A 23,811-nucleotide genomic window follows, 5' to 3' on the forward strand; every position below is an offset into this window, starting at 1 on the left:
ACAGGTTGGAGACTGGGCAACCGCTACAGCGAGATCTAGCGTCCCATTGGTCACGAAGTTAAAATTGCCGCGTGAAATTGAATTATATGGGCTCATAAAAGTGTCCCGCTGTCAAGCCTTAATTCATATGCCTTGTACAACACTTTGCAGAGCCGTGACACGTCACACAAATCTGAGCTCTCCGGCAGAGCGCCTTGCGAGAAGGTTCATTCAAGGCTATAGACCACTTTCATAAATGGCTGCCGGATTAATATTCTTTTGTTTAAATTTAAATTTGCCCGAGTGGCCTCGCTTGAGATAATGTATTCTTTTGAATTTTGTACTGAAGAACGAGGCCACCCAGGCAAATTTATATGTAAACAAAAAAATTTTAATCCGACAGCCATTTATAAAAGTGGTCTACAAGTGTATGTAAGCCAGCGGAATAGAGAGTCCTCAAAACCTGGGCAAAGTGCGCTGTTTGATATTTGATTACTTATAGTTTAACCAAACGCACATGAAACCGTACTCGTAAATTACTGTAATTGTTATGCAATCTAATTGCAGCCTATCTTTTTTTTTCAGTATTTTCGGTGACTATGGTAATGTAATTTTATCAACTTTCTTTTATGTAATGTGTCAGCGCTTTTATCTTGCCCCGCTTAGATGAGCTGTAGCTATTTACAGGGCAACAACTACAATGTATAATATAATTATTTGTATAATATAATATTTGTAACGTGAAATGGAGAGATAATGAATAAGTTGTTGTTGTTGTTGTTGTTGTTGTTGTTGATTTGATTGTCCTCTCAGAGTACTTCTTGATAATTGCCTGAACAGTGAAGAGGTAAATCATGTTCACACTATAAAAAAAAACACATGTACTAAAGGAAATGTAACCCTAATGAGCCGGATTATTGAATGGGTGGACCATTAACTCCATCAAACTTGAAACTGAACCACAATTGCGTTAGTCACTGAACTCATGCAGTATAGCTACATTTAGCAGATGGCTCAGACACTGACATTCAGCTTCCAGTATGTATTGATCATTGACAACTGTCATGCTATGGTTGACAAGTAAGTTCACTCCAGGCACAAAGAAGCTCTTCAGCTCGCTTCTTTCGATGGATAATTCCATACGTTCGATGATCCTCCTTGCCCATGTTATGCTGACTTCATCTGACTTGCTGTCTCTAGCCAGCTCCAGCGTAGGGTCACAAGTATCCTTGGCCGCCTTGAGCTCGTGCAGAAAACACGTCTTCAACATGTATGTAGATATAGTTGCCTCCATTAGGCCGTCTATCTGATCGTGGTCGTATATTTGTGGCATGTACAAGGTGTCCTTTAGCGACTTTAGCAAGATGTACCCACGCAGAACAGGAAGGGGGATATTTTGCAAAATCTGGGCTTCATATTCAGATACAGATATGCGGAAATGTGCATTCCAGTTCTTTACCAAGCGTGGACTTGGTGTTTTGAGCACTATGCTAGTTTTGCTTTCTTTTGGAGACGTTATGAGGCCAGAGTGATTCACTTCAATACATCTAGGTGTCCACACAGATGGTTTGATGGCCGGTACAATGTCTACTTCGATTAGCAAATCTTTAAACAGAGTTCCAACCCAGCGGAAGGCCAACTTGCTGATGGAACCCTTGTCAACTTTCAGATGTTTTCTGAGGTAAAGACTTTCAGAGGCAATAATACCTCCACTAAAAATAGCATCGTTGATCGTTGTATAGAGGTCACGAATCAAATTCCTACTATCTAGGAAACCATCAGTGTCCACGTAGCGCGTCAAATTGTGATCAAAAGCTTCACTCTCCCGCAGTCGCAATTTTGTGTATCCCAAAGGATGTGTTTCTGTTTCTTCCGGGATAAAACTGTCATTGAAATTGATCAAAGTCCATTTATAATCAAACTCATTTGGAAATCCAATTTTTGTGCCTTCAGCCCAACTACCAGACAAACTTACATCACATTTGAGTAGAGGATTCAGCTGAGCCACCTTAGAAGCAGCATTTGTTATAGTGTCATGTATTGCAGCTGCAATGTCAGTGTTTTCCATGTTGTCAGGACACAATCCCATGTCTCTGCAGTCTAAAACAAATCTTTTTGCGTAATGGTTGAGAGGGCCTCTGTGTTCTACTAGGTGTTCTGTCCATTCCCTGAACATGACACTTCTTCCTTGATGATCTATTTCGCGCAAAATTGGACAATCAGGATACATGTCCGTCTTCCCGCTACACTCTCTTTCAACAACAAAAACAACTGAATCAGCTGAACTGCAGGTTTCCCAAGAAGGCGAGTTTTCTGAAGCTGTATCTTGATTTTCATGGACAGTCACGTGGGAAGAAACATCTGCAGGGCTGTGTTCGTCGTCACGAACTGCAAGGCTACTGTCTGCCTGATTTTTCTTTTCTTCATTCTTGTTCATTGTAACTGATGTGACATTCGTGTCAGATTGAGTTATTTCTCTCGTTTTTATTTTGGCACTAGAATGTGCAAATCTTTCTATGGTATTATGACTTTCTGTAGTATCTGTTTCACATGATTCTTGCAAGGGGCCAGAGTGGGCAGAGGGAGAGAACAGTCCTGCACAATGCAAAGCTGTATCGATTTCCAAAAGATCTGGTGCAGCATGAGCATCCATGATTCCCTCTTTATTTACTCCTGTAACGTCTCTGAGATAAGATATCTCATCAAGTATGCCTAGTTCTTCAAGAATAATGGTATCCTCAAGTAATCGAGCTATATCACAAGGTGTGTTTCCCATGTTGTCTTTGATGGATAGTGAAGAACCAAATTCTAAGAGTTTCCTCACAACAAGCACTTCATGGTACCAAATGGCCCAGTGCAGAGGAGTTGAGTGAAATTTGTCCTGGATATTTACGTTAAGATTGTCGTGTTTGTCAAATCTCATGAATGCTTCGAATGTTTCATAATCTATTGTAGAGCGATGTAGAGCTGTCTCCCCTGTGCGTGTTTTCAAGGTTACATCTGCTCCAAGCTGCAGTAACTTTGTTATTACAGCGACATCTTTCTCTCTCAATGCAAAATGAAGGGGTGTGAAGTCAGCATTGTCTGTAGTGTTAACATCCAGTCCAGCAGAAGCAAGTAGCTGAATGACATCGCAAACACCAGCTTTTGCTGGGAACTCATCCTCTTCCTCCATAACTGGTACGAGCACGGTTGGCAAAACACACATGTGTAATGGATTTAAGCCAGCCTTGTCTACGGCCTTTACATTTGCACCTTTGTTGATAAGTGCCTGTACTGTGCTCACATTCGTGAACTGAGAGCTAGTAGCATAGTGGAGTGCAGTTCTGCCATAGCAATCCGCTTCGTTAACATGGCACCCATGCAAAAGTAGCCAATTCAAACAATTGGCAAAGTCGACACTGTATGGCTTGCCACACAGTTTATGAAGAGCTGTCTGTCCCTTGATGTCCCTCGCAGTAGCATCAACCATAGTTGTGCTGTCTGAAACAAACTGTATGCCTTCGATACAAGCGACTGAGGCTAGGGCATGAAGAACGGTTGCACCAGTAGTGTCCTTCTTGTCGACTGATACTCCTCTGTCTATTAATTTTGCCAGAAATTGCAGGCATCTGTGGTTTGGTGAGTTACATCTCTCGTCAAAAAGATGGATAGCTGATACAAAATGTATTAGAGAACGCCCACTCGAGGAATGCTGCTCCAAATTGCTACACATATCAAGAAGTAGGAATACCGCCTCTAGGTCAAACTCCAGACCCTCCAGAACATATCCCTCAAGCATGTGCAAGAGTGCCGTGTTCCCTGCATTGTTGACATGGTTGGCATTGGCCCCATTTTCTAACAAGCAATTACGGATTTCTGGATCTGTAGATTTATATACTGCCGAGAATAAAGGCGAGTCACCATCTTCGTCTACGAGATTCACATCTGCACCATATTCGAGCATGCACCGAACAATGTTCACTTTATTACGTCGTACGGAAGAATGGAATGGGGTGGCCGTACCATCGGTTAGATTAGAAGTTACAAAGTTGGGGTTTGCTCCTCTCTCCAGCAAGTTCCTCACCTCATCGTAGTCATCTGCCATCACAGCTTTCAACAGCTTTCCACTCATATCAATAGAGGTGACATCGGGTGGTCTTGCCTGTGCCATTATTTGAGAGTTCATCTGAATCGCGTACTTTGTGCGAATAGGGTGAGAGGAATGTAAGCTTGTGCAAACTGAACCAATTTTACCTTCAACCAACAAAACAAAAGCACAATGACATATCAGGATTTTGCTTAATTTCTTCTATTCACTGGCAGACGCTTTTCTTTACAGTGCGACTACTCGAACCGGGGGACTGGGACGAAGATTATCCAACCACAGCGTTTTTTCTAAACAAAAGATTCTTAAGTTTTTTCGCAAACGGACCAATAACATTCAAGTATTTCAACGATGCGACTGTTAAAAAATTTAAAACCGTTTGAACACACGCTCCCCCAAAAGTTGGGAATGTCGGCGGCCATTGTCATAAATGCCACCTTTTTGATTCAGTCTCAATTGAATATTTGGTAAAAAAAAAAAAAACATTGTACAAGTGACGGCTATTTTCAAACTTATTTCTTTTCCGTAGCCTATCGGAGGAAATCTTTCGCGAGATATTGAGACCTTCACAAATTTTGAATCAAAATTGACTAGCCAGAAAAGAGGCCTGTTTCCAGAAAGGTCTGTAAAGTTCAAACGGTTTTGAATTTTTCAACAGTCGCACCGTTGAAATATTTGACTGCTATTTGTCCGCTTGCGAAAAAACTTAAGAATCTTATCCAAGTGCCCCGGTTTGAGTAGTCGCACTGTAAAAGTAAAATGATCTGAGCTAAACTAAGGGCGCAGTCTAGTAAGATTTCAGGAAATTACTACCAATGTATTCTCATGGGCATGAAGATTTTGTGCGGAGATTCCACTGAACTTGCCTAAAACTTTAATGATAATAGGTATTGTAACCGACGTTCTCATATATGTCATTTTGTTAAATCACAGCCAAATAGAAACGTCTTTAAATGTCACTGAACTAAAATATACCTTCATCGCTCAATTTATCAAACCGAATTTAGTAGACCTGCAAAGTTAAAACGAATCTGTTATAAATTCACAAAAGTATGGAACCTCAGAGTTGCCAATTCTTACGAAAAAGTGTATGCCAGGGCAACTGCCCCCTAGCATGCAATTCTTTGTAAAATTTGCTACATTTGGAGTCCTATATTTGCACGAGTTTGGCACATTCTTATCAAACTTTGCTGGTACACTGCATTCAGAGCGATAAATCAATACACCAAAGTCTGTATGTTTATGTGAAAAAGACAGAAATTGTGATTTTGCGTAACATCCGTGAAAAGGTCTATTTTGAGAAATAAACTGTATTAAGGTTTTCCAGTGAATTATCACAAGTCGTAAGTGAAAAATAGGGTAACAGGAGAAAGACAGAAGGAGAAAAAAATATTTTGGCCTCTTTTAAACCTATTGCCTTCATTTTTTGCTTACATGTATGACTTGTTCGGTTTGTTTCAGAATTTAAGCACAGCAGTGTGCTCAAAATTTGCCCCCAATTTGACAAAGTAACTGGCATTTTTGCATACGGCCCCTCAACTGGAACTGAGATCCTATGAAGTAAAATTTGCTGGTGCTGCTCTCCCAAAAAGATAAATACTATAATGTCTCAGATATGATTCCTCGATAGGGTATTTCATGCCAAATTTCACAGAAAATGGTCATAAGACACGTTTTTGGGTACCCAGAACAGCCACTTTGAAATAAAGTGAATTTAAAGTTCAATTGTACAATGGAATGTTGAGAGTAAAAGGATAAAGATCCATACTGGTCATTTCGCATACAAGTTGATTTGCCCACACTGAAGTCCATTCGCCTACACACCTCAAATCGATTCGTGAACATGCTCGTTTCACAAACTAATAAAAAGCTTACGTGTAAGACATATATAGTCAACAGAAAATGTGTTCATGCAGCAGTGAGTTCTCATTACAGTGTATTAGCATTTAGTTCTCACAAGTAAGTGCAAAGGAACATTCGGATTTGTAAATCAAGGTTTAAGTCACACTGAATTTACTGAGATAAAAGTTTGAAAAGATGTCTCCATTCTATACTACACGAGTTTTAAGAAAAAGTGCTTTATTGGCACAGGACGAAAGCTTATAATTAGATTTTGGTGTCTTTAGTGAAAAATTAAAGCTCACCAAAAGGTCTGTTCGATCTTTAATTGTGGCATTAAATATCAAAAATGTAGAATGTACCTTTATTATACCTTAAATTGACCTTTAATTAAATTAAAGAATATTTACCTTAAGGTCAGGTTTTCATGGCCTTTAATTTGTTCCAAAATAAACTTTTAAATTGTAGGACCTTTGATGTTAAATTAAAGCAGCATACAATGATTTTAAATCTTTCACTGTCTTTAGTTTCAGTTTAAAGGATCATAATGGTAACGAAGGATGAATGAGTACATTTTGGTGCTTCAGGTCGGTTGAATTAAAGGTTAACAAAACCCCTATGTGATCTTTATCTATTAAAGGCGACACTAAGGGTGCTTACCATTTGTCTGAACTGGCCGGCCAGACTATCAGAACTTAATAAGTAGTTTCTTTGATATTGACTTAGTAAGAAAAATAAGCAATAAAAACGAACGACGTTTCGACCTCTCCGAGGCCATTTTCAAGTTCAAATGAAAATAAAAACAGCATACATCACAGTACAAAAAACAGATGAGATTGTCGCGAACATTAAAATGTGTTAAAAATTCAATAAAAAACTTAACAACGATAAAGACCTAAAACAGTGAAAAAATTGAAAAATTAATTGAGCTTAGAAATACTGAATAAATAAATAGCTTCGTGCTTGAGAGCTGTTTAAGTAAATAATAGCTTCGCGCAGATTGAGTCACGATGTTTATTCACCGTTGGATAAGACAATCAACTCTGCTCTCGCATTTTTTTAAGATGGTAAAAGTTTTCGCGATGTTGTTCGGTTCCATATCACGTTCCATTTTCTGACGGATATTCACTAACCGCTATAGCTTGTGTTCCTCAGTGCGTTGATATCAGAAATGTACAGCCAGACCCATAGTTAGTAGAGGCCATAGTTAACTATAATGTAATTTTAAATGGTATGCACTATAGTGTAATTTTAAATGGTATGCACAGCAGTGAGTGGTTTCAGTGAAAACTCCCGGGAAAAGCATATTTCATTTTTCAAATGGTCGGCCTGTCAGGTCAGTTATGACTTTTGGTGAGAGCCCTGCGTTAACCTTTATACGCAGGGTGAAGATTGTAGTCATACGCGGTCACATTAATTAAAACTGCACGATCTCCGATATCGTCTTACGTCTCGAATTTCACACTGCATCTCTTGGATAGCAAAGAAGCAATCTGTATGCTGAAATGAAATCTTTATTTTGGAACCTTGGAAAAAATCATGGATCGAGATGAAATAACTAAAGGATGTGTCTATTGCTCCTGTTGTATTCCTTTACTCGATTTGTTTAGAAGACTGGCTCGATTTACAGCTTTGAACTAAAAAAAAAACAAACAAGGATGCTTTGAAAAGTACGAGGTCCAAAAAAAACTCATGAAACGTGCATTGGCATAACATAACAGCTCCCATTGCGATAACGTGATTTCTCGTGAAAGCACAAAAGGAAGTTAAGAAGACTCAGGGAATGATCAGACTGTTCTCAATGTTGTAATGTAACAAAAATTATTTTAATTATCTTGAGTCAGAGAAGCAAGTCACCAGACACAGAAACACTTTCTACTACTTTCGTATATACAGTAAGAGTATAATTGACGTAAAAAACACTTTACTTACATTGCAATATCCGAACTGGTGTAGAATATTATAAATAAATCAAACTTTATATGACATGTTTTTTTAACCTAAGCTGACTTATTAGCTCCCAAACAGGTTTGTCATCTTCCTTATCCAATAACATCACCTTGACCTGAGTCTGAAACTTTCACACACGAAAATTTTGAAAGATAAATTTGAGCAAAAAATATTATTTAAAAACAAATGTAGGTATGCCTATGCATTTCATTATGTCACCCTGAACCTAACAGTTACCTACATGCTGTTTACATAATATAAGTGTTTGAATTTGGGAATGTAATTCCTGTTTGGTAGAGTCCATTGCCTAACTCGCCAAGACAACTACCAAAACTTGTCCCCTCTAATGGGGGGAGGCAATTTTATCTACGAAAATTACTCATAATTACCAGCTACTTCATCTGTAAGACATAAATTCATCAAGATTCATTTAATTGCCTTTCACTTAAACCACAGGAAAGGACTTGTAGCAAAATCTGCTACATGTACTTGCGGTTAGATTTTCCCTATTTTTAGGTTCCCTGCTCTATGTAGAAGCTATTGCCACAAGACCTGCTTTCCATATTTTGTATTGTACACGAGGTTTTGTTTGGAGATTAAAAACAGTTCTTACTGCCATCTTGATATGTTTTACTGTATTCCTGGCCTTGTATTCGGAATACATAACACTTGCAATGTGTTTGATGAATATCAGTGATGCATCATTTAAGTGAAAGTTAATAAATTTGTACAAACCCTGGCAGCAACGGCTTAGCCTGCACAAAGCATTCAAATCTCACATGAAATTTCCACTTAATGCAAACTTTGCCCCTTTAATGCCCGTGTTTGCTAAGAATGATAAATATATTATCATCTGCTGCTTTGGTGTGTTTACCAAAAATGGTGCAAAAACTCAAAGATCTGGCTTAGCGCCACCACTGGCAATCTGCACCAAGCATTAAAATCACAGAACATAATTCTATGAAAAATCCAGATAATAGAAACTGCTGCTTTCATGTGTTTACTAAAAAATAGTGTAGAAACTCAAAGATCTGGCTTAGAGCCACCACTCACAATCGGCACCAAGCATTAAAATCTCACAACATGTTGTCTTTATAGTGTTTCTTTAAGGTCTAAGCTACATCATCACAAAGTTCAGCAATAAAACAGTCAATGGGTGCGAGACAAAACCGTATGATCTCCTATTTGACTGTCATTTTGATTTAGTGATGTTAGCTCAGCCCTGGTGAAAAACCTCACAGGATCTTTAAGGATCTTTGAGGATTGTCAAAGACCTGTCAAGGATCCTTAAAGGTCGGCACACACGAGGGGACTAGTCCCTGCGACTAGTCCGTGTGACTAGTCCCGGCAACAAGTCTTTGAAGGGTTTACACGAGGGGACCGGTAGCAGGGACTAGTCCCTTAAGGCGTTCACACGAGGGCACTCAATTGCACAAGAACATAGGAAAATTAAGAGGCAAATGATGTTTCTTAGTCTGGTGCGTTACACGAAAACAATTAAAATTTGGAAACTTTTCATTGTAGCACTATTAAACATCAACGCAAACGAACTACACTTATTCAGTCGGATTATTCATGCTTTTACGTGTTCCGCTTTTGTTTTTTTTTAATTTTATTTTTATCAGACACAGTCAAATAGGGTAAAAAATTCCATAAAAACGGCTCCAAGACATCTGTATATGTTTACAAAACTAGAAATAGTTTTTTATTCTTCAGTTGTAGAAATCTAGACGTCAGGGAAAATTCATAGAAACTGCAATGTTTTCAAATACCGGAAGTCACGCATCATACTGACCCGTGATTGGCTTATTTACCGTTTAGTCGCAGGGACTGGTCGCACAAACAGTTCACACGAAGGGAAAAACATTTGTTTCATGCGACAAGTCCCTGCGACTGGTCGCACGAATTCAAACCAGTTTGAATTCGTGCGACCAGTCGCAGGGACCAAATTTTGGTCCCAGCGACCACAGAAATGTGTAGTTCACACGAAGGGACTAGTCGCATGAAACTGGTCGCTGGGACTAGTCGCAGGGACTAGTCCCCTCGTGTGTGCCAACCTTAAAGATGAGGATCTTCAAAGGATCCTATAAGGATCTTTGAAGGATCATCAAAGATCTTTATATGCAAAAATTAATCATTTGATAAAATCCTCAAGAATCTTTTGAAGATCCTCTGAGGATCCTACTAAGATCCTTGTAAAGATCCTTCCAAACTTCTTAGTCAGGGTCCTTCAAAGATCCTCAAGGACAAAACAGGGATCTTTCTAAGATCTTAAAAGGATCCTATTAAGGATCTTAATAAAATCTTTGCTAGGATCCTCTAGGATTTGATAAAGATCTTACAAGGGTCCTTATCAAGATCTTTGCAAGATCTTTGCAATGATCTAACAAGATCTTTAAAGAAAAACCAAGGATCTTTCAAAGATCTTAAAGTATGCTTTGCAAAATCTTTTCAAGATCTTTGCTAAGATCCTCAAGGATTCAATGAGGATCTTACAAGAATCCTTATCAACATCTTTTCAAGATCTTTGCAAGGATCCTACAAGATCTGTGAAGAAAAACCAAGGATCTTTCAAAGATCTTAGAAGGATCCTTTGCAGGATCTTTTCAAGATCTTTGTTAAGATCCTCAGGGATTTAATGAGGATCTTACAAGAATCCTTATCAAGATCTTTTCAAGATCTTTGCAAGGATCTTACAAGATCTTTGAAGAAAAACCAAGGATCTTTCAGAGATCTTGAAAGGATCCTGACCAAGATCTTTTTAAGATCTTTGCCAGGATCCTCAAGGATTTAATGAGGATCTTACAAGGATCCATGCCAAGATCTTTTCAAGATCTTTGTAAGGATCCTTAAAGATATTTGACGAAAAAACGAAGATCTTTCAAAGATCTTAAAGGATCCTTTCAAAGATCTTATCAAGCTCTTTGTAAGGATACTTCAAGATCTTCAAGGGAAAATGAGGATCTTTCAAGATCTTTAAAGGATGCTTTCAAACATCTTATTAAGATCTTTGCTAGGATCCTGGAGGATTTGATAAGAATCTCAAAGAGATCCTTGTCCAGATCTCCACAAGATCTGTGCAAGGATTCTTGAAGATAGATCCTTTAAAACAAAACAAGGATCTTTTCAGAGGCTGTGATCTTTATTTGAGTCCTCAAAGATATGTTTTTCCCGCCCTTGGTAAGTCTTAGCCGGAACATTGACAAAGAACTACAGCATACATCAAATATAACAGCATGTTGTAAATAGAAGGGAATACAATTATAGGAACCAAGTGGGTAAAAGGAGTCTGGAGGTTCCAGCATTTTTTAAGTATTCAGGTCATTTGGGGAAAAGTTCAGAAAAAATAACCTTAAGTGGAAACATTTAACTTCCTTGCAAAACTTTGGTTTTTTGTCAGATGTGGACAAAACCTGGCCTAGGCAATGGCCTACCCTGTGGCCTACCCTATGGCCTACAGGTGGTAAGATTTTTAAAAGGATAGCATTGCTAGAAACCTTTCAACGTTTTCCTGAGTACTGTTTTACCAACGACTTTCTTCTGCTGTTTTGGCGGCCACATTCCAATCACAATTTCTTAACCTTCTGATAGAATAAGGAAATCAAGGAACAAAAGCCGGTTAAACGCAACTTTTGGGCAAACATCATCATATCAGCTCTCCTTTCAAATTAGTGCAATACTGGCCCTTTCTTTGGAAAAGCAAGTAAAGTTTGCGAAATGTTTACGACGGCAATGCGAGCGTGTCGCGGGGGGCTCGTTGCAAATTCAATACTCTACAGCACTTGAGGGCACTTAAAAAATTGGCCTGGCACGTAATGTTTGCATATTCTTAACTCGAGATGTATGCTCTCCAATATAATGCCGTTCATTACATTTTTACACCAGCACTCCACTATATGTTACCAACTGACAGCCTGCATCATAAAGCCGCCATTTTGTATATCCTCTGCGACCATGTAATATTGCCCCCTCCCCCTTTGATATTTGCAGTGTTTCGTTCCCTCAGACGTTGAAAATCGTGTTAGCGACCTCTTAGTATACCCTTTTCAGAGACAGATAATTGTACACCAGCGTATTCGTTCGACTCTTACTGATTTTATTTTTATGTTCTTAAAAATCTGACCACCGGTAGGCCATGGGCTACGCCTAATAATAATTTAATACTATTGGTTGGTATAAATAACTCTTTGTAGTCACAATAAAAATATATTATTTCCACAGTTTATAAATTTCTTGAGGCTTATCATTGTTATAAATAATGTTTATTGAAGATCCTCACATATTTGCTGCAAAATTGTTGAGTTTCCCTTGCAAGTTCTCTGGAAGCTTGTCAAAGATCTTGGAGGACTTGTGAAGATATTGGGAGGAATGTTGAAGACCACAATAGATATTGGCAAGACTTATAAAGATTCTAAAAGATCCTTGGCAGGATTATTAGATCATATCAAGAATTTTTACAACAATCCTCAAAGGTCTGAGCAAGAACACTGAAGATATTTCAAATTCTTAACAAGATCTACAGAAGGATCTTTCATTTTCTTGCCAAGACCTTTCAAGAAAATAAAAGATGCTTGAGGATCTTGGCAAGAAAACAAAAAGATCCTTGAGGATCTTGGCAAGAAAATGAAAGATCCTTGAGGATCTTGGCAAGAAAATGAAAGATCTTTGAGGATCTTGGCAAGAAAATAAAAAGATCCTTGAGGATCTTGGCAAGAAAATGAAAGATCCTTGAGGATCTTGGCAAGAAAATGAAAGATCTTTGAGGATCTTGGCAAGAAAATGAAAGATCTTTGAGGATCTTGGCAAGAAAATGAAAGATCCTTGAGGATCTTTGCAAGAAAATGAAAGATCCTTGGAGATCTTGGCAAGAAAATGAAAGATCCTTGAGGATCTTGGCAAGAAAATGAAAGATCCTTGAGGATCTTGGCAAGAAAATGAAAGATCCTTGAGGATCTTTGCAAGAAAATGAAAGATCCTTGGAGATCTTGGCAAGAAAATGAAAGATCCTTGAGGATCTTGGCAAGAAAATGAAAGATCCTTGAGGATCTTGGCAAGAAAATGAAAGATCCTTGAGGATCTTGGCAAGAAAATGAAAGATCTTTGAGGATCTTGGCAAGAAAATAAAAAGATCCTTGAGGATCTTGGCAAGAAAATGAAAGTTCCTTGAGGATCTTGGCAAGAAAATGAAAGATCCTTGAGGATCTTGGCAAGAAAATGAAAGATCCTTGAGGATCTTGGCAAGAAAATGAAAGATCCTTGAGGATCTTGGCAAGAAAATGAAAGATCCTTGAGGATCTCGGCAAGAAAATGAAAGATCCTTGAAGATCTTAACAAGAATTGTTACGATCCTCAAAGATTTCTTAAAGATCTCCATGAAGATCCTTGGGAGGATCCTCAAAGGTCCTCATGCAAATCTTCAAAGATCCTCCAAAGATTTTCACGAGGGTATGAAGCATAGAGCACAACACAATACTGTGATATTATGATTAGGGATGGATGCAGCAGGCTTATTTCTACATGTGCATGTATCAGTCTGAAAAAGATCATGTGTTTTCTGTAATTATACACTTTGTCTTATAGAAGTGCAATAATGTAGACTACATGTTAATTCTGCATTCTATCAATCCATAACACATACTTATTGCAGGCTAAGTTGTTTACCATTACATGTATTTTAACAAATAAAGCAACTCTTTCTCACAAAGCTACATCTAATTAGTTTTACTTTAATTTTTTACTTTACCAGATTTACTGGAGTGATGGTTATAAGCAAGCTTAATTCCTTTCTGAAAGGCTTTGGGGGTGATTGGCCTCAATGCACACGTAAAGAGTAGCAGCGAACTTGAAGATTACACAGGAGATTTCAGGGATTCCATTACTGAAGTCATGTACCTTTGCTGTAAATGATCTCTGGCAAAAACAAGACATTTGATGAAGCACATGTAACGTTGTTAACAAGGACGGTGTAATATTGCTGTAATTTTGCCTATTACAGTGTATTGTTAACTTATAGAATGTCTTCAGTATTGAGGTGCTTTGTCATCCCCACATAAACAGTACAAGCTATGAATATCATTGCAAATCCACAGTGCGTGTGAACAAAGCTTTCCTGGACATCCAACTTTCATTCAGTCCTTGTATTTCTTGAGTTGGAGATCTTTATAATTTCTACTCTCTTTGAGAAGACAAAGCACTATTTTATTCCCTAAGGCCTCGCAAGTCAATACCTATTTGTTTTCTCTATCTATGTTCGCGAATCGACTCAAGATGCATTGGCAATTTGACTTAAGAAGTTGTGTAGGTGAATCAGTGTATAAGCAAATCGACCTAAGGCGAAACGACTTAAATGTAACATGCATTAAGGACAACTGCACGGCATTTGCTCACAACATAACGCCTGGGGAAGGAAAATATTAATTTTTTTTTTTTTTTGGCCCAGAGAGCGGTGGGGAGATCATCAATCCACCCAGCATTTCACCACAAAGTTGTTTCGGTTCTGCTCACAACGAAAGCAAAAGAGTCAAACAAGCCAGTCCACTCGATGAATTTATTGAGAAGGGCGAAAATTTTATCGGCAACTGGCTTGTCAAAAAGGGCTGCGAGAACTTGTGGACGTTTTCAAAGGTAAATTTGGCTGTCTTACGCCACTGTCCTCAAATTTCGACACCTAACATTATCAGTGAAAATGTGACCATTTTCACTTTCATGAATGCCGGAAGTAAAATGTCTTATCGTCGCCAACAAGTACGTGTCGCCGGATTTGGCCATACTTGGTACCTTTGACAAAGAAGCATTTGGAACTTGCATTTACCCACCTCGAGGCTTTCGCAGTTTTCATAAAAAAATTATAACATTATGCTCACTATCCTCAATATACTATGTTGACATACCTTCTTGGTACCTAAATAAAGAAAGGTTATTTCAAGGCGAAGGATCGGGAATTTCGTTCACTATAAACTACATCATTCTGCCTACCAAGAAGCGAAAAATCACTCACTCGCTAATCTTTTCACGTGCTTTTGAATTTCCTTGAAACCTGTCTTTTTCCTTCTACTATTCTTTTCTTATGTCTCTTTCACTCCACGTCAGCTTTCTAAGCAAACTGCTTTCTAAGCGCTTGGAAACCAGGCCAAAAAGAGACAACAAAGTTAAGGAATGTGGACAAGGAAAATGGAGTGGGAGATGGATCATTCAACGTGAGACAAAATTTCTTTACAAACTTCCTGATTGTTCCCTGCATTGCAGTGACTCGAAGTGTTTAGGAGATATTACTTGCTCAAGTTACTCATTAACTCATTGCAACTGCACCGTATCAAGGACATGTTAATTCCATGGGTTCTCTCTACTTGTGGCAGGAACTGGATGCGCCCACAGCTTTGATGTAATTCTTGAAATAAAAAAAAGGCGCATTGTGTTGATCAAAAAGGAACAATTATTGGTAAATTTTTGTTTTATGGCACACTTCATGAAAAGGTGCTGACGACAAATATTCCCCGGGTGCGTGATCTCGATGACACAAATCAGTTGTGTCCACAAGTGATGGCTACCAATACTTTTTTCCCTTAACGGAACGGGACAGTTTAGTCTGGTCGGAAAGCTACCAGTCATCCGAGAATAGGAAAAAATATTTTCTCTCCGTAAGGGCTTACTAAATATTCTAACGGATAAGTGTAGTAATACAAACTTTACAGATAGGTTATTTGGGCCACTCAATTTATTTGATAGCCATGCGAGGCGAAAATCTCTTTAACTAACACAGCTTTCGACTTCAAAGTAAACTAAACGCTTGGGCTCATGAACTTTTATTCACATATCTGGTTTATGCCGTTCCATTTTAACTGAATCACCATGTACCACTTGAAATAATTAAGCCCGAACTTAAAATTCCTACCTTGAGTTTCAATTCTCATTGGAAATGCATGCATCATTATTACAATATTTATTTACACTTAAAAGTCAGTTTAAGAATTTATTTTGAACCAGTTCTGCAGGGTCTTTAACAAGCTGGCCGTTCCAGTGAATACTCCATATTTCACTCTGACCCTAAAGGAGCATGGGTGATATCAAAGCGTCAAACAACTCAATTGTCAGATATATATTTTCTCTTAAGTGTTTAGTTCAGTTATTGTTTAGTTTAGTTTATTGAGGATTTGTCACTGTATACTGTTGCAAAGTGAAACAGGATTGGCCTCCCAACTGATATACATATCAAATGTTCCCTTCCTGACATAGCGGTTGTAGTATCTTCATTCAGACACAAAGCGACTGTCTCTCCTTAATTGCCAAAAGCTAACTGAACTTTATTAACAAACACGTTACACATATAGAAGAAGAAGAGTTTACTGACTTATAGTAATTTTACAGCATGCAAGTATTTCCAGTAGTCTGATTACTGCTAGTAGTATATTTACTGAATTAAGTACAGAGTGGTCACCTTAGAACCCACATTAAGCTCGTTGTTAATAATTGAAATATGTGCATGTATAATCAATACACTACATCCTTCCCGGCCAACGTTTAGGAATTGTTTTATCAATTAATGTATTTAATTAGTAGTAAGTACAATTTTCATTATCCCTTGTTGATTTAACCACTCGTCCTGACCTAGTGGTAACAGCATTGCCCTCTGTAATATATTGCTAGTGATATAAACCCACGAGGTCAAACAACATGGCCGCTTCAACACAACTTTATTCCAGCAATGTATTCTGGGTACATACACAGTAACCCTAGAGGGTACTTAATATATTACACTGCTTTCCCCTTACAAATAAGATATCCTTACCAGTAACACAATAGTAGCCATAACATTCACTACAGGTTCAGTCGGTCAACAGGTTTCCTAATTCTCTCTGATCGCCTCAGAACAACCGGCGATGGTGTGTTTAAATTCTCTTCACTAATACTAGAATTAGGCTCATCATCTTTATCTGAAAAATTGACTGGTGGCTGCGGCACCCCGGATGAAACTTGGCTATTATCTACACTTAGAGTGGGTTGCTCACACAGTTCTGGGACAGGTATGTCCAACTCTCTAGTTTCATATGGCACCTGATCATATGCTTTAATTAAATGATCAACATGAACATATCTGGTCTTATAGCCAGTCTTAACTAAATATGTTCTGGGTCCACAGACCTTAACTACCCTTCCCAGAATCCACCTCTCAGTATTGCTACGGGCTTGAGTATTTCTCACTCGAACTATGTCATTCTCTGCAAACAGCCTATCTTGATGACCCTTTAAATCCTTATATTCCTTCTGCTTATTTTGTTTACTCTCTACGGTTTTGGCTAGATCAGGTTTCACTAGAGTTAAACGAGTACGCAGTCTACGTCTCATCAGCAGTTCTGCTGGCGTAGCACCTGTGGTGCTGTGTGGGGTGGTACGGTATCTCAAGAGGAAGTCTGCTAGTCTATGTTTGATAGACCTTCCCTTGTTTCCCTCTAGAACTTGTTTGACAAGCGCCTCCTTTACCACCCTGACTGATCTCTCAGCAGCACCATTTGATTGTGGGTGATAAGGAGGAGTTAGGGTATGTTTAATGCCATTTTTATACATAAACTCAGCAAACTCACTTGAAACAAATTGTGGCCCATTATCTGATACCAACTCCTCGGGCAAACCATGTTGGGCAAATATAAGACGCAACTCATTTATGGTTTTCTCTGTGGTGATTGAGGTCATGTGCTTAACCTCTATCCATTTTGAAAAACTATCAACCACCACAAAAAAAAAATCACTCCCTTTCTGACAAAAATCAACATGAATACGCTGAAAGGGTCGCGTGGCCCATTTCCAGGGTATCAATGGGGCACAAGGTGGAGAGGTCCGCACATCCTGACACACTGAGCATAGTTTAATCTTTTGTTCAATTTCCTCATCCATCTTGGGCCACCAAACACAGGTGCGTGCTATTGCTTTCATTGCACAAATGCCTGGGTGCTCCCAATGCAACTCCTCCAACATCTTTTCCCTAAATACTGGGGGAATGATCACCCTGGAACCCCAGAGAATGCAATTTTGTTCGCAAGAAAGTTCATGTCGACGGGTGTAATAGGGTTTTAAATCTTCATCACAAACCTCTGGCCACCCCACCATGACCCAATCAAGTACCTTGCTTAACCCTGGATCCATCAATGTAGCTTTCCCAATCTCTTTTGCAGTTATGGGGAAATCTTTGTCAATGGCACTTACATTGTAAATCTCACTCTCACTGCCAATCTTAGACTCTTCATGGGGTAATCTAGAAAGGGCATCACAGTTGCTGTGCTTCTCGGAGCTCCTGTACTCAATGTTATAGTCATATGCTGAGAGGACAAGTGCCCAGCGCTGCATACGGGCAGCTGCAAGTGTGGGTATAGCAGCTTTTGGGCCCAAAATAGCCAACAATGGCTGATGGTCAGTTACTAAAGTGAACTTTCGTCCATATAGAAACTGATTAAATTTTTTTACCCCGAAAATAATAGACAAGGCCTCCCGTTCAATTTGAGCATAATTTTTCTCACTTGAGCTGAGGGTACGTGATGCATATGCTATTGGCCTTTCTTGACCATCCTCCATTACATGACTAAGCACTGCCCCCAAACCATAACTCGATGCGTCACAAGCTAACTTAAGCTCACGATTTAGATCATAGTGGACCAACAGCGACTCACTGGTGAGGCCCTCCTTGCATGCCTCGAAAGCTTTCTGGCAGTCATCTGTCCATTCCCATTGAATAGTTTTCTGCAAAAGCCTATGCAGAGGTGCTAAGGTTGTAGCCAGCCCTGGCAAAAAGGAATGATAATACTGAACCATGCCCAGGAAGGACCTTAATTCACTCACATTCTTTGGGGCTGGGGCTCTTTTCACTGCACTGATCTTCTCCTCCACCGGTTGCAGGCCTTCGGCACTTATTCTCAGACCTAGATAAACCACTTCAGGTTTCAAAAACTCGCATTTTGCCAGTTTTAAATGCAAATTGTATTGGTGTAGCCTGTCCAACACATCAGCAAGTATCTTGAGATTCTCTTGCCAGTCATTGCCCCCTATCAAGATGTCATCTTGTTTACAAACACATTTTTCAGTTCCCTGAAGAATTTGATCCATTTTTGCTTGAAAGATTTTTGGGGATGACTTGACCCCATAGGGCAATTTCTGGTAGGAATAAAGGCCTTTATGAGTGGTAATTGTCAAGTACTCTTGACTTTCTTTGTCAACATTCAGCTGGGCATAGGCATGTGATAGATCAAGCTTACTATATACCTTAGAGCCAACCAGAGCAGCATACAAATCCTGAGTAGTAGGTAAAACATATTGCTCATCTTCAACTGACTGATTGATAGTGGATTTGTAGTCTCCACATATTCTGACAGTGTTATCAGCCTTTGGCACTACCACAATTGGGCTAGCCCAAAGTGACCTGTCAACTTTCTTAATAACACCATGCTTTTCTAGTTTGTCTAACTCTTTTTCGACTTGCTCTTTTAAAGCGTATGGAACCCTACGCGCTTTCACGAATACAGGTTTTGCATCGCCTCTCATGGTAATATGGGCCTCAAGGCCCGTCATACCTTTGTAACTCTCAGTAAACAATTCGCTATGTTTAGATAGCAACTCATTCAGTTGACTATCAGCACTCCTAGGGTCTCCCTTGGGAATACAAAATATCTCACCCCACTCAAACTTAATGTGCCGCAGCCAGTTTTTACCAAGTAAAGTAGGTTTTGCATCATAATTGGCTACAAGAATGGGTAGAGAGTATTGTTTACCCTTATACACTATGTCACACTGCATTTCCCCTGACACATCAAGTAATTCACCCGTGTATGTCTTAAGTGTTACTTTAGAAGGAGACAGAGGCTTGTCTGCAAACCTCTCTAGATATTCACTTCTACTCATTATTGAGAAATCTGCAGCTGTGTCTAACTCCATCATACACAGTTTACCATTGATTTCCATTTCTACAGTGTACCTATTGCAATTAGGCTTGTTTTGGTCAAGCGAATTCAGAGAATAAATTCCTAATTCCTCATCCTCACACTCATCATTGCCTGATTCTGAAGCCTGTACACTATGAATTTTACCCTTTTTCTTTTCATCCTTACTGCGACAAACAGAAGCTAAATGCCCAATCTTGGAGCACTTGTAGCATTTTGCTGACTTAAATTTACAAGACTGACCTGAATGATTACCCCCACACCTAGGACATGACAATTGTTCAGTGTTCTTCTTTTCAGTGTTTTTACTTCCTTGTTCTGTCAACTTGTTGACTTGAACAGTTTCACTGCGTGAAGGGTGAAATTCTTGGGTGTTCCTGTCTGCCATCTCCATGGTCTTGGCAATACTGCAAGCCTTTTCGAATGTGAGGTCATCTGTGTTCAGTAGTTTGTTTTGTATCTTCGGATTGTTCAGTCCGCATACGAATCGGTCACGTAACGCCCGATTGAGGAATTCACCATAATTACAGTGGACCGCCAATCTCTTCAAAGCCAGCACATAATCGCTAACTAATTCTTCGGATTTTTGATTTCGCGTGCCAAAGTGAAAACTTTGTGCGATTTCCAGGGGCTTCGGGTTGTAGTGTTTCTCCAAGACTTCCACAATGTTAGTGAATGACACATCCTTCGGTTTAGTGGGCGCCAATAAGTTGCTGAGGGTTGTGTATACCTCTGGCCCCACTTCTGTCAGGAAAATGGCACGTTTCCTGTTCGCTACCACAAGGTTGGTGGCAGCGCTTCCCTCTCCTGTTGTCGTTACAATGTTGTTGGCTGTAAAGAACATTTCCATCCTCTCAACGTAGGCACTAAACGTTTCACGTGCGACGTTGAACTCGCCAACACGTCCAAATAATCCACTCGCACTAGTGCTGGCCATCTTCTATGCCACAACACACACAGCGTTGTCCAAAGACCTTGCACTTTTGAATGACGTGGAAAAACGACCGATCCTCGTCGCCAAAATGTAATATATTGCTAGTGATATAAACCCACGAGGTCAAACAACATGGCCGCTTCAACACAACTTTATTCCAGCAATGTATTCTGGGTACATACACAGTAACCCTAGAGGGTACTTAATATATTACACCCTCATTCAGTCTGAGAGGCTTGCTCATCACAAGGACCTGCTAGCTCATTGCATTTACATGCATCAGGGTTGTTCCAGACCTGGAGTTGTTCATACCCTTATCGCTAGCACCCAAAGCTTCGTGGCTGTTCTCTAGTTCTTCGACAGTTTCTGAACTCGAAATTGGCACATGCTTTAGATGTTTCGCGTTCCGAATTTTAGAGTGGCACCGGTATCTACAGTATCTACACACGGAAAATGCCTCTCCCCTGCGCCTTGACGATTACATGCTTAGCTGATTGGAACTTAGAATTCAGTTTGCTAGGCCTCATGTTTGCGCAGAAGACAACGTCACCGACTTGAAAGTCATGCAAGGCTGCGTGACACCTAGTTTCATGATAATCTTTAAGTCGTGCTTGGTACATAACTCTCGCATTTTGCACGGTACGCTTGCTCTAACTGCGGATCGGGACTAGGTTCGATGGGCGGGACCATCACGCGGATTTCGTGGTTAAAGAGTAATTTTGCAGGCGAATTTCCGCTAATCGGATGAGGAATATTGATTCTTCTTGAGATAGCTGTGGAAGTGTTCCACCTTGCCATTACTACACGCATAATGCGTGGAAGCGCGAATGTGCCATATCCCACAAGAGTTGAGGAATACTTGGAACTCTGCGCTTATAAATTGCTTGCCATCTAACCCGAAAGAAATTCCTCCGGTAAAGCGAATCTCGAGAATATATCTGTTAGCACTCTAATAACCTCACTAGAATTCATCTCTTTCAACACGTGCGCTTCAGGATAAGACGAATAGTAATCGATATTAGGTATGGGTCGAGTTTGACTAATGGTCGTGGGTCGTGGGTCGTGGGTACAAGTCGTGGGTCGTGGGTGTGGGTGTGGGTAAAAGTCGTGGGTGTGGTTAATACTTAATAATAAAAATAACCATTTAAAATATTAAATATAATAATACATAAATTTTATACAACCCTGTCATTCATTAAATTAACTGTTCTTTCTTCTAGTTATTTTATTTTGTTTATTCAATTTACCCTACTTTACGTCTATTTTTATCTGTTATCTCACTGTCAATGAAATCATAGTTTCAGTTTCGCGACGCATTCCGAGATCTCGTTTGATAACAAAGGGAAGAGAGATAAATCTTGTAATTACACACTGTGTACACGTTTTTCGAGCTGTGCGGTCTGCGGTCTGCGGTCTGCGTTCTGCGTTTTCGAGGTCTGTGTTAACGAGACACCCGAGTTGCTTTGTACGATTGTACCAAAATGATTTCATATAGTAGAAGTACTATAACGTTAAAATTGCGACAGCGCTCGTGAATTCTATATTTGCGGCTAAAGTCAGGGGCCAAGGAACAGAAATTCCGAGATCTCGTCTGAGAACATCAATGACAAAAGAATGATAGATAAATCTGGTAATTACACAGTGTATACAGAAATGATTGTGCACAAGTCGACTGACTCAAAAGGCACACGCATAACCTCTGCCAGACTGGTAACTCGACAGTGGAGGATCGTAAACGCGATATTAGCTGTGGTCACACTACAGGGTTTTGTCGTAGGGAAACTTGAATTGTTGACAGTTTCCCTAGGGAAACTCAAATTTGCAAGTGTGACCGATTTTTCCTAAAGTAAATTACCTCGGGAAAGTTTTATCGTCTGGGGCTTGAAAACCGCAAGAGAACAAAAGAATGTCTTGTGGATTTCCCTTGACAACTACCCTAGAAAGCAGAAAAAGGGAAAAATCAAATCTCAGAGTAGCCAACCAATGGACGCTCGTCGGCGATCGCGCTGGTGACAGATCCGGAATTATTGTGTTGTGAAACTAATTTAATGTAATTACAAGATTTATCTCTCTTTTCGTCGCGAAACTGAAACTATGATTTCATTGACAGTGAGATAACAGATAAAAATAGACGTAAAGTAGGGTTAATTGAATAATCAAAATAAAATAACTAGAAGAAAGAACAGTTAAATTAATGAATGACAGGGTTGTATAAAATTTGTGTATTATTATGTTTAATATTTTAAATGGTTATTTTTATTATTAAGTATTAACCACACCCACGACTTTTACCCACACCCACATCCACACCCACACCCACACCCACGACCCACGACTTGTACCCACAACCCACGACCCACGACCATTAGTCAAACTCGTATGGGTCGCACTTGGGCAAAGTTTTCAACTTTGCCGCCAAAAAAAACCACAGAAAATTTGAAACCGCTACCGGAAAGCAAACTTTTGGTTTCAACTATCAGGGTCGCACTAGGTGAAAAAAATGTCAGTGATGACACTTTGATAACCTAGACACACGTTTATCGACGTGCTATGGGGAGAGAGTTGTGAGCTGAAAAAGGAAAACAAACGTTAAAAAAAATGCGTCCCGTTGAAGCATTGTCAATAACGATCACGGTGATGCTTATTCTTCTTATTCAGTTAAATCACGAGCACTTTTTTGTCTTTCGTATGATCTATGAAAGATGGGTTAACGACTGTTTAACTGTTTTGACTGCCGCTATGATGAGAGCGAGAAATCGACGTCAGCGAAGATTACTTCGTGCGCCATATGCCTGGTCAGTTCCGCGACCAGTCGAGTCGTTTGCTGTTTACTGACAAGCGATGACAGTTACCGCTGTGATAGCTATTGTTTAGCCCGAGTTTTCCGAAATCTACCTGCCCCACCCAAGCACTACGGCGTCTTTGATGTTTTGGCCGGTTTTCTAAGTTTTTGCGAACTGAAAAAGTTAGGATCGCATTAGGCAATGTGCCCCGATGACAGATTTTTACACCAAAGTGACCACATTCACACCAAACTTTGCCATGTGCGACCCACTAAGTTAGAGTGTATTTACCATCCATCGGACCGACGATGTCAACAG

General features: G+C 39.5%; 1 protein-coding gene across 3 annotated transcripts; it reads right to left on the minus strand.

Moving 5' to 3' along the window:
* Positions 1–812: 812 nt before the first annotated feature.
* Positions 813–14,971, minus strand: LOC111334057 (uncharacterized). 3 transcript variants are annotated; one of them, XM_022939741.2, is made up of 2 exons: positions 14,853–14,957; positions 813–4,215 (listed from the first exon to the last, which is right to left on the minus strand). In XM_022939741.2, exon 2 carries the CDS (start codon positions 4,145–4,147, stop codon positions 950–952), a length of 3,198 nt encoding a protein of 1,065 aa, XP_022795476.2. In that variant the 5' UTR covers positions 4,148–4,215; positions 14,853–14,957; the 3' UTR covers positions 813–949. The 3 variants fall into 3 exon arrangements, 2 of the variants coding, with proteins under 2 accessions (XP_022795476.2, XP_088613133.1); XM_088757007.1 differs by lacking the exon at positions 14,853–14,957 and adding an exon at positions 13,599–13,722; XR_002695198.2 differs by lacking the exon at positions 813–4,215 and adding an exon at positions 13,630–13,765 and having other exon boundaries at positions 14,853–14,971.
* Positions 14,972–23,811: the final 8,840 nt, after the last annotated feature.

This window comes from Stylophora pistillata, chromosome 4 (assembly GCF_964205215.1).
Source record: "Stylophora pistillata chromosome 4, jaStyPist1.2, whole genome shotgun sequence".
In the NCBI taxonomy this organism is placed as follows: Eukaryota; Metazoa; Cnidaria; class Anthozoa; order Scleractinia; family Pocilloporidae; genus Stylophora; species Stylophora pistillata.

What these genes read in the sequence shown, in the direction of transcription:
- LOC111334057 (XM_022939741.2), bottom strand. Translation starts at nt 4,147, where the DNA reads ATGAACTCTCAAATAATGGCACAGGCAAGACCACCCGATGTCACCTCT.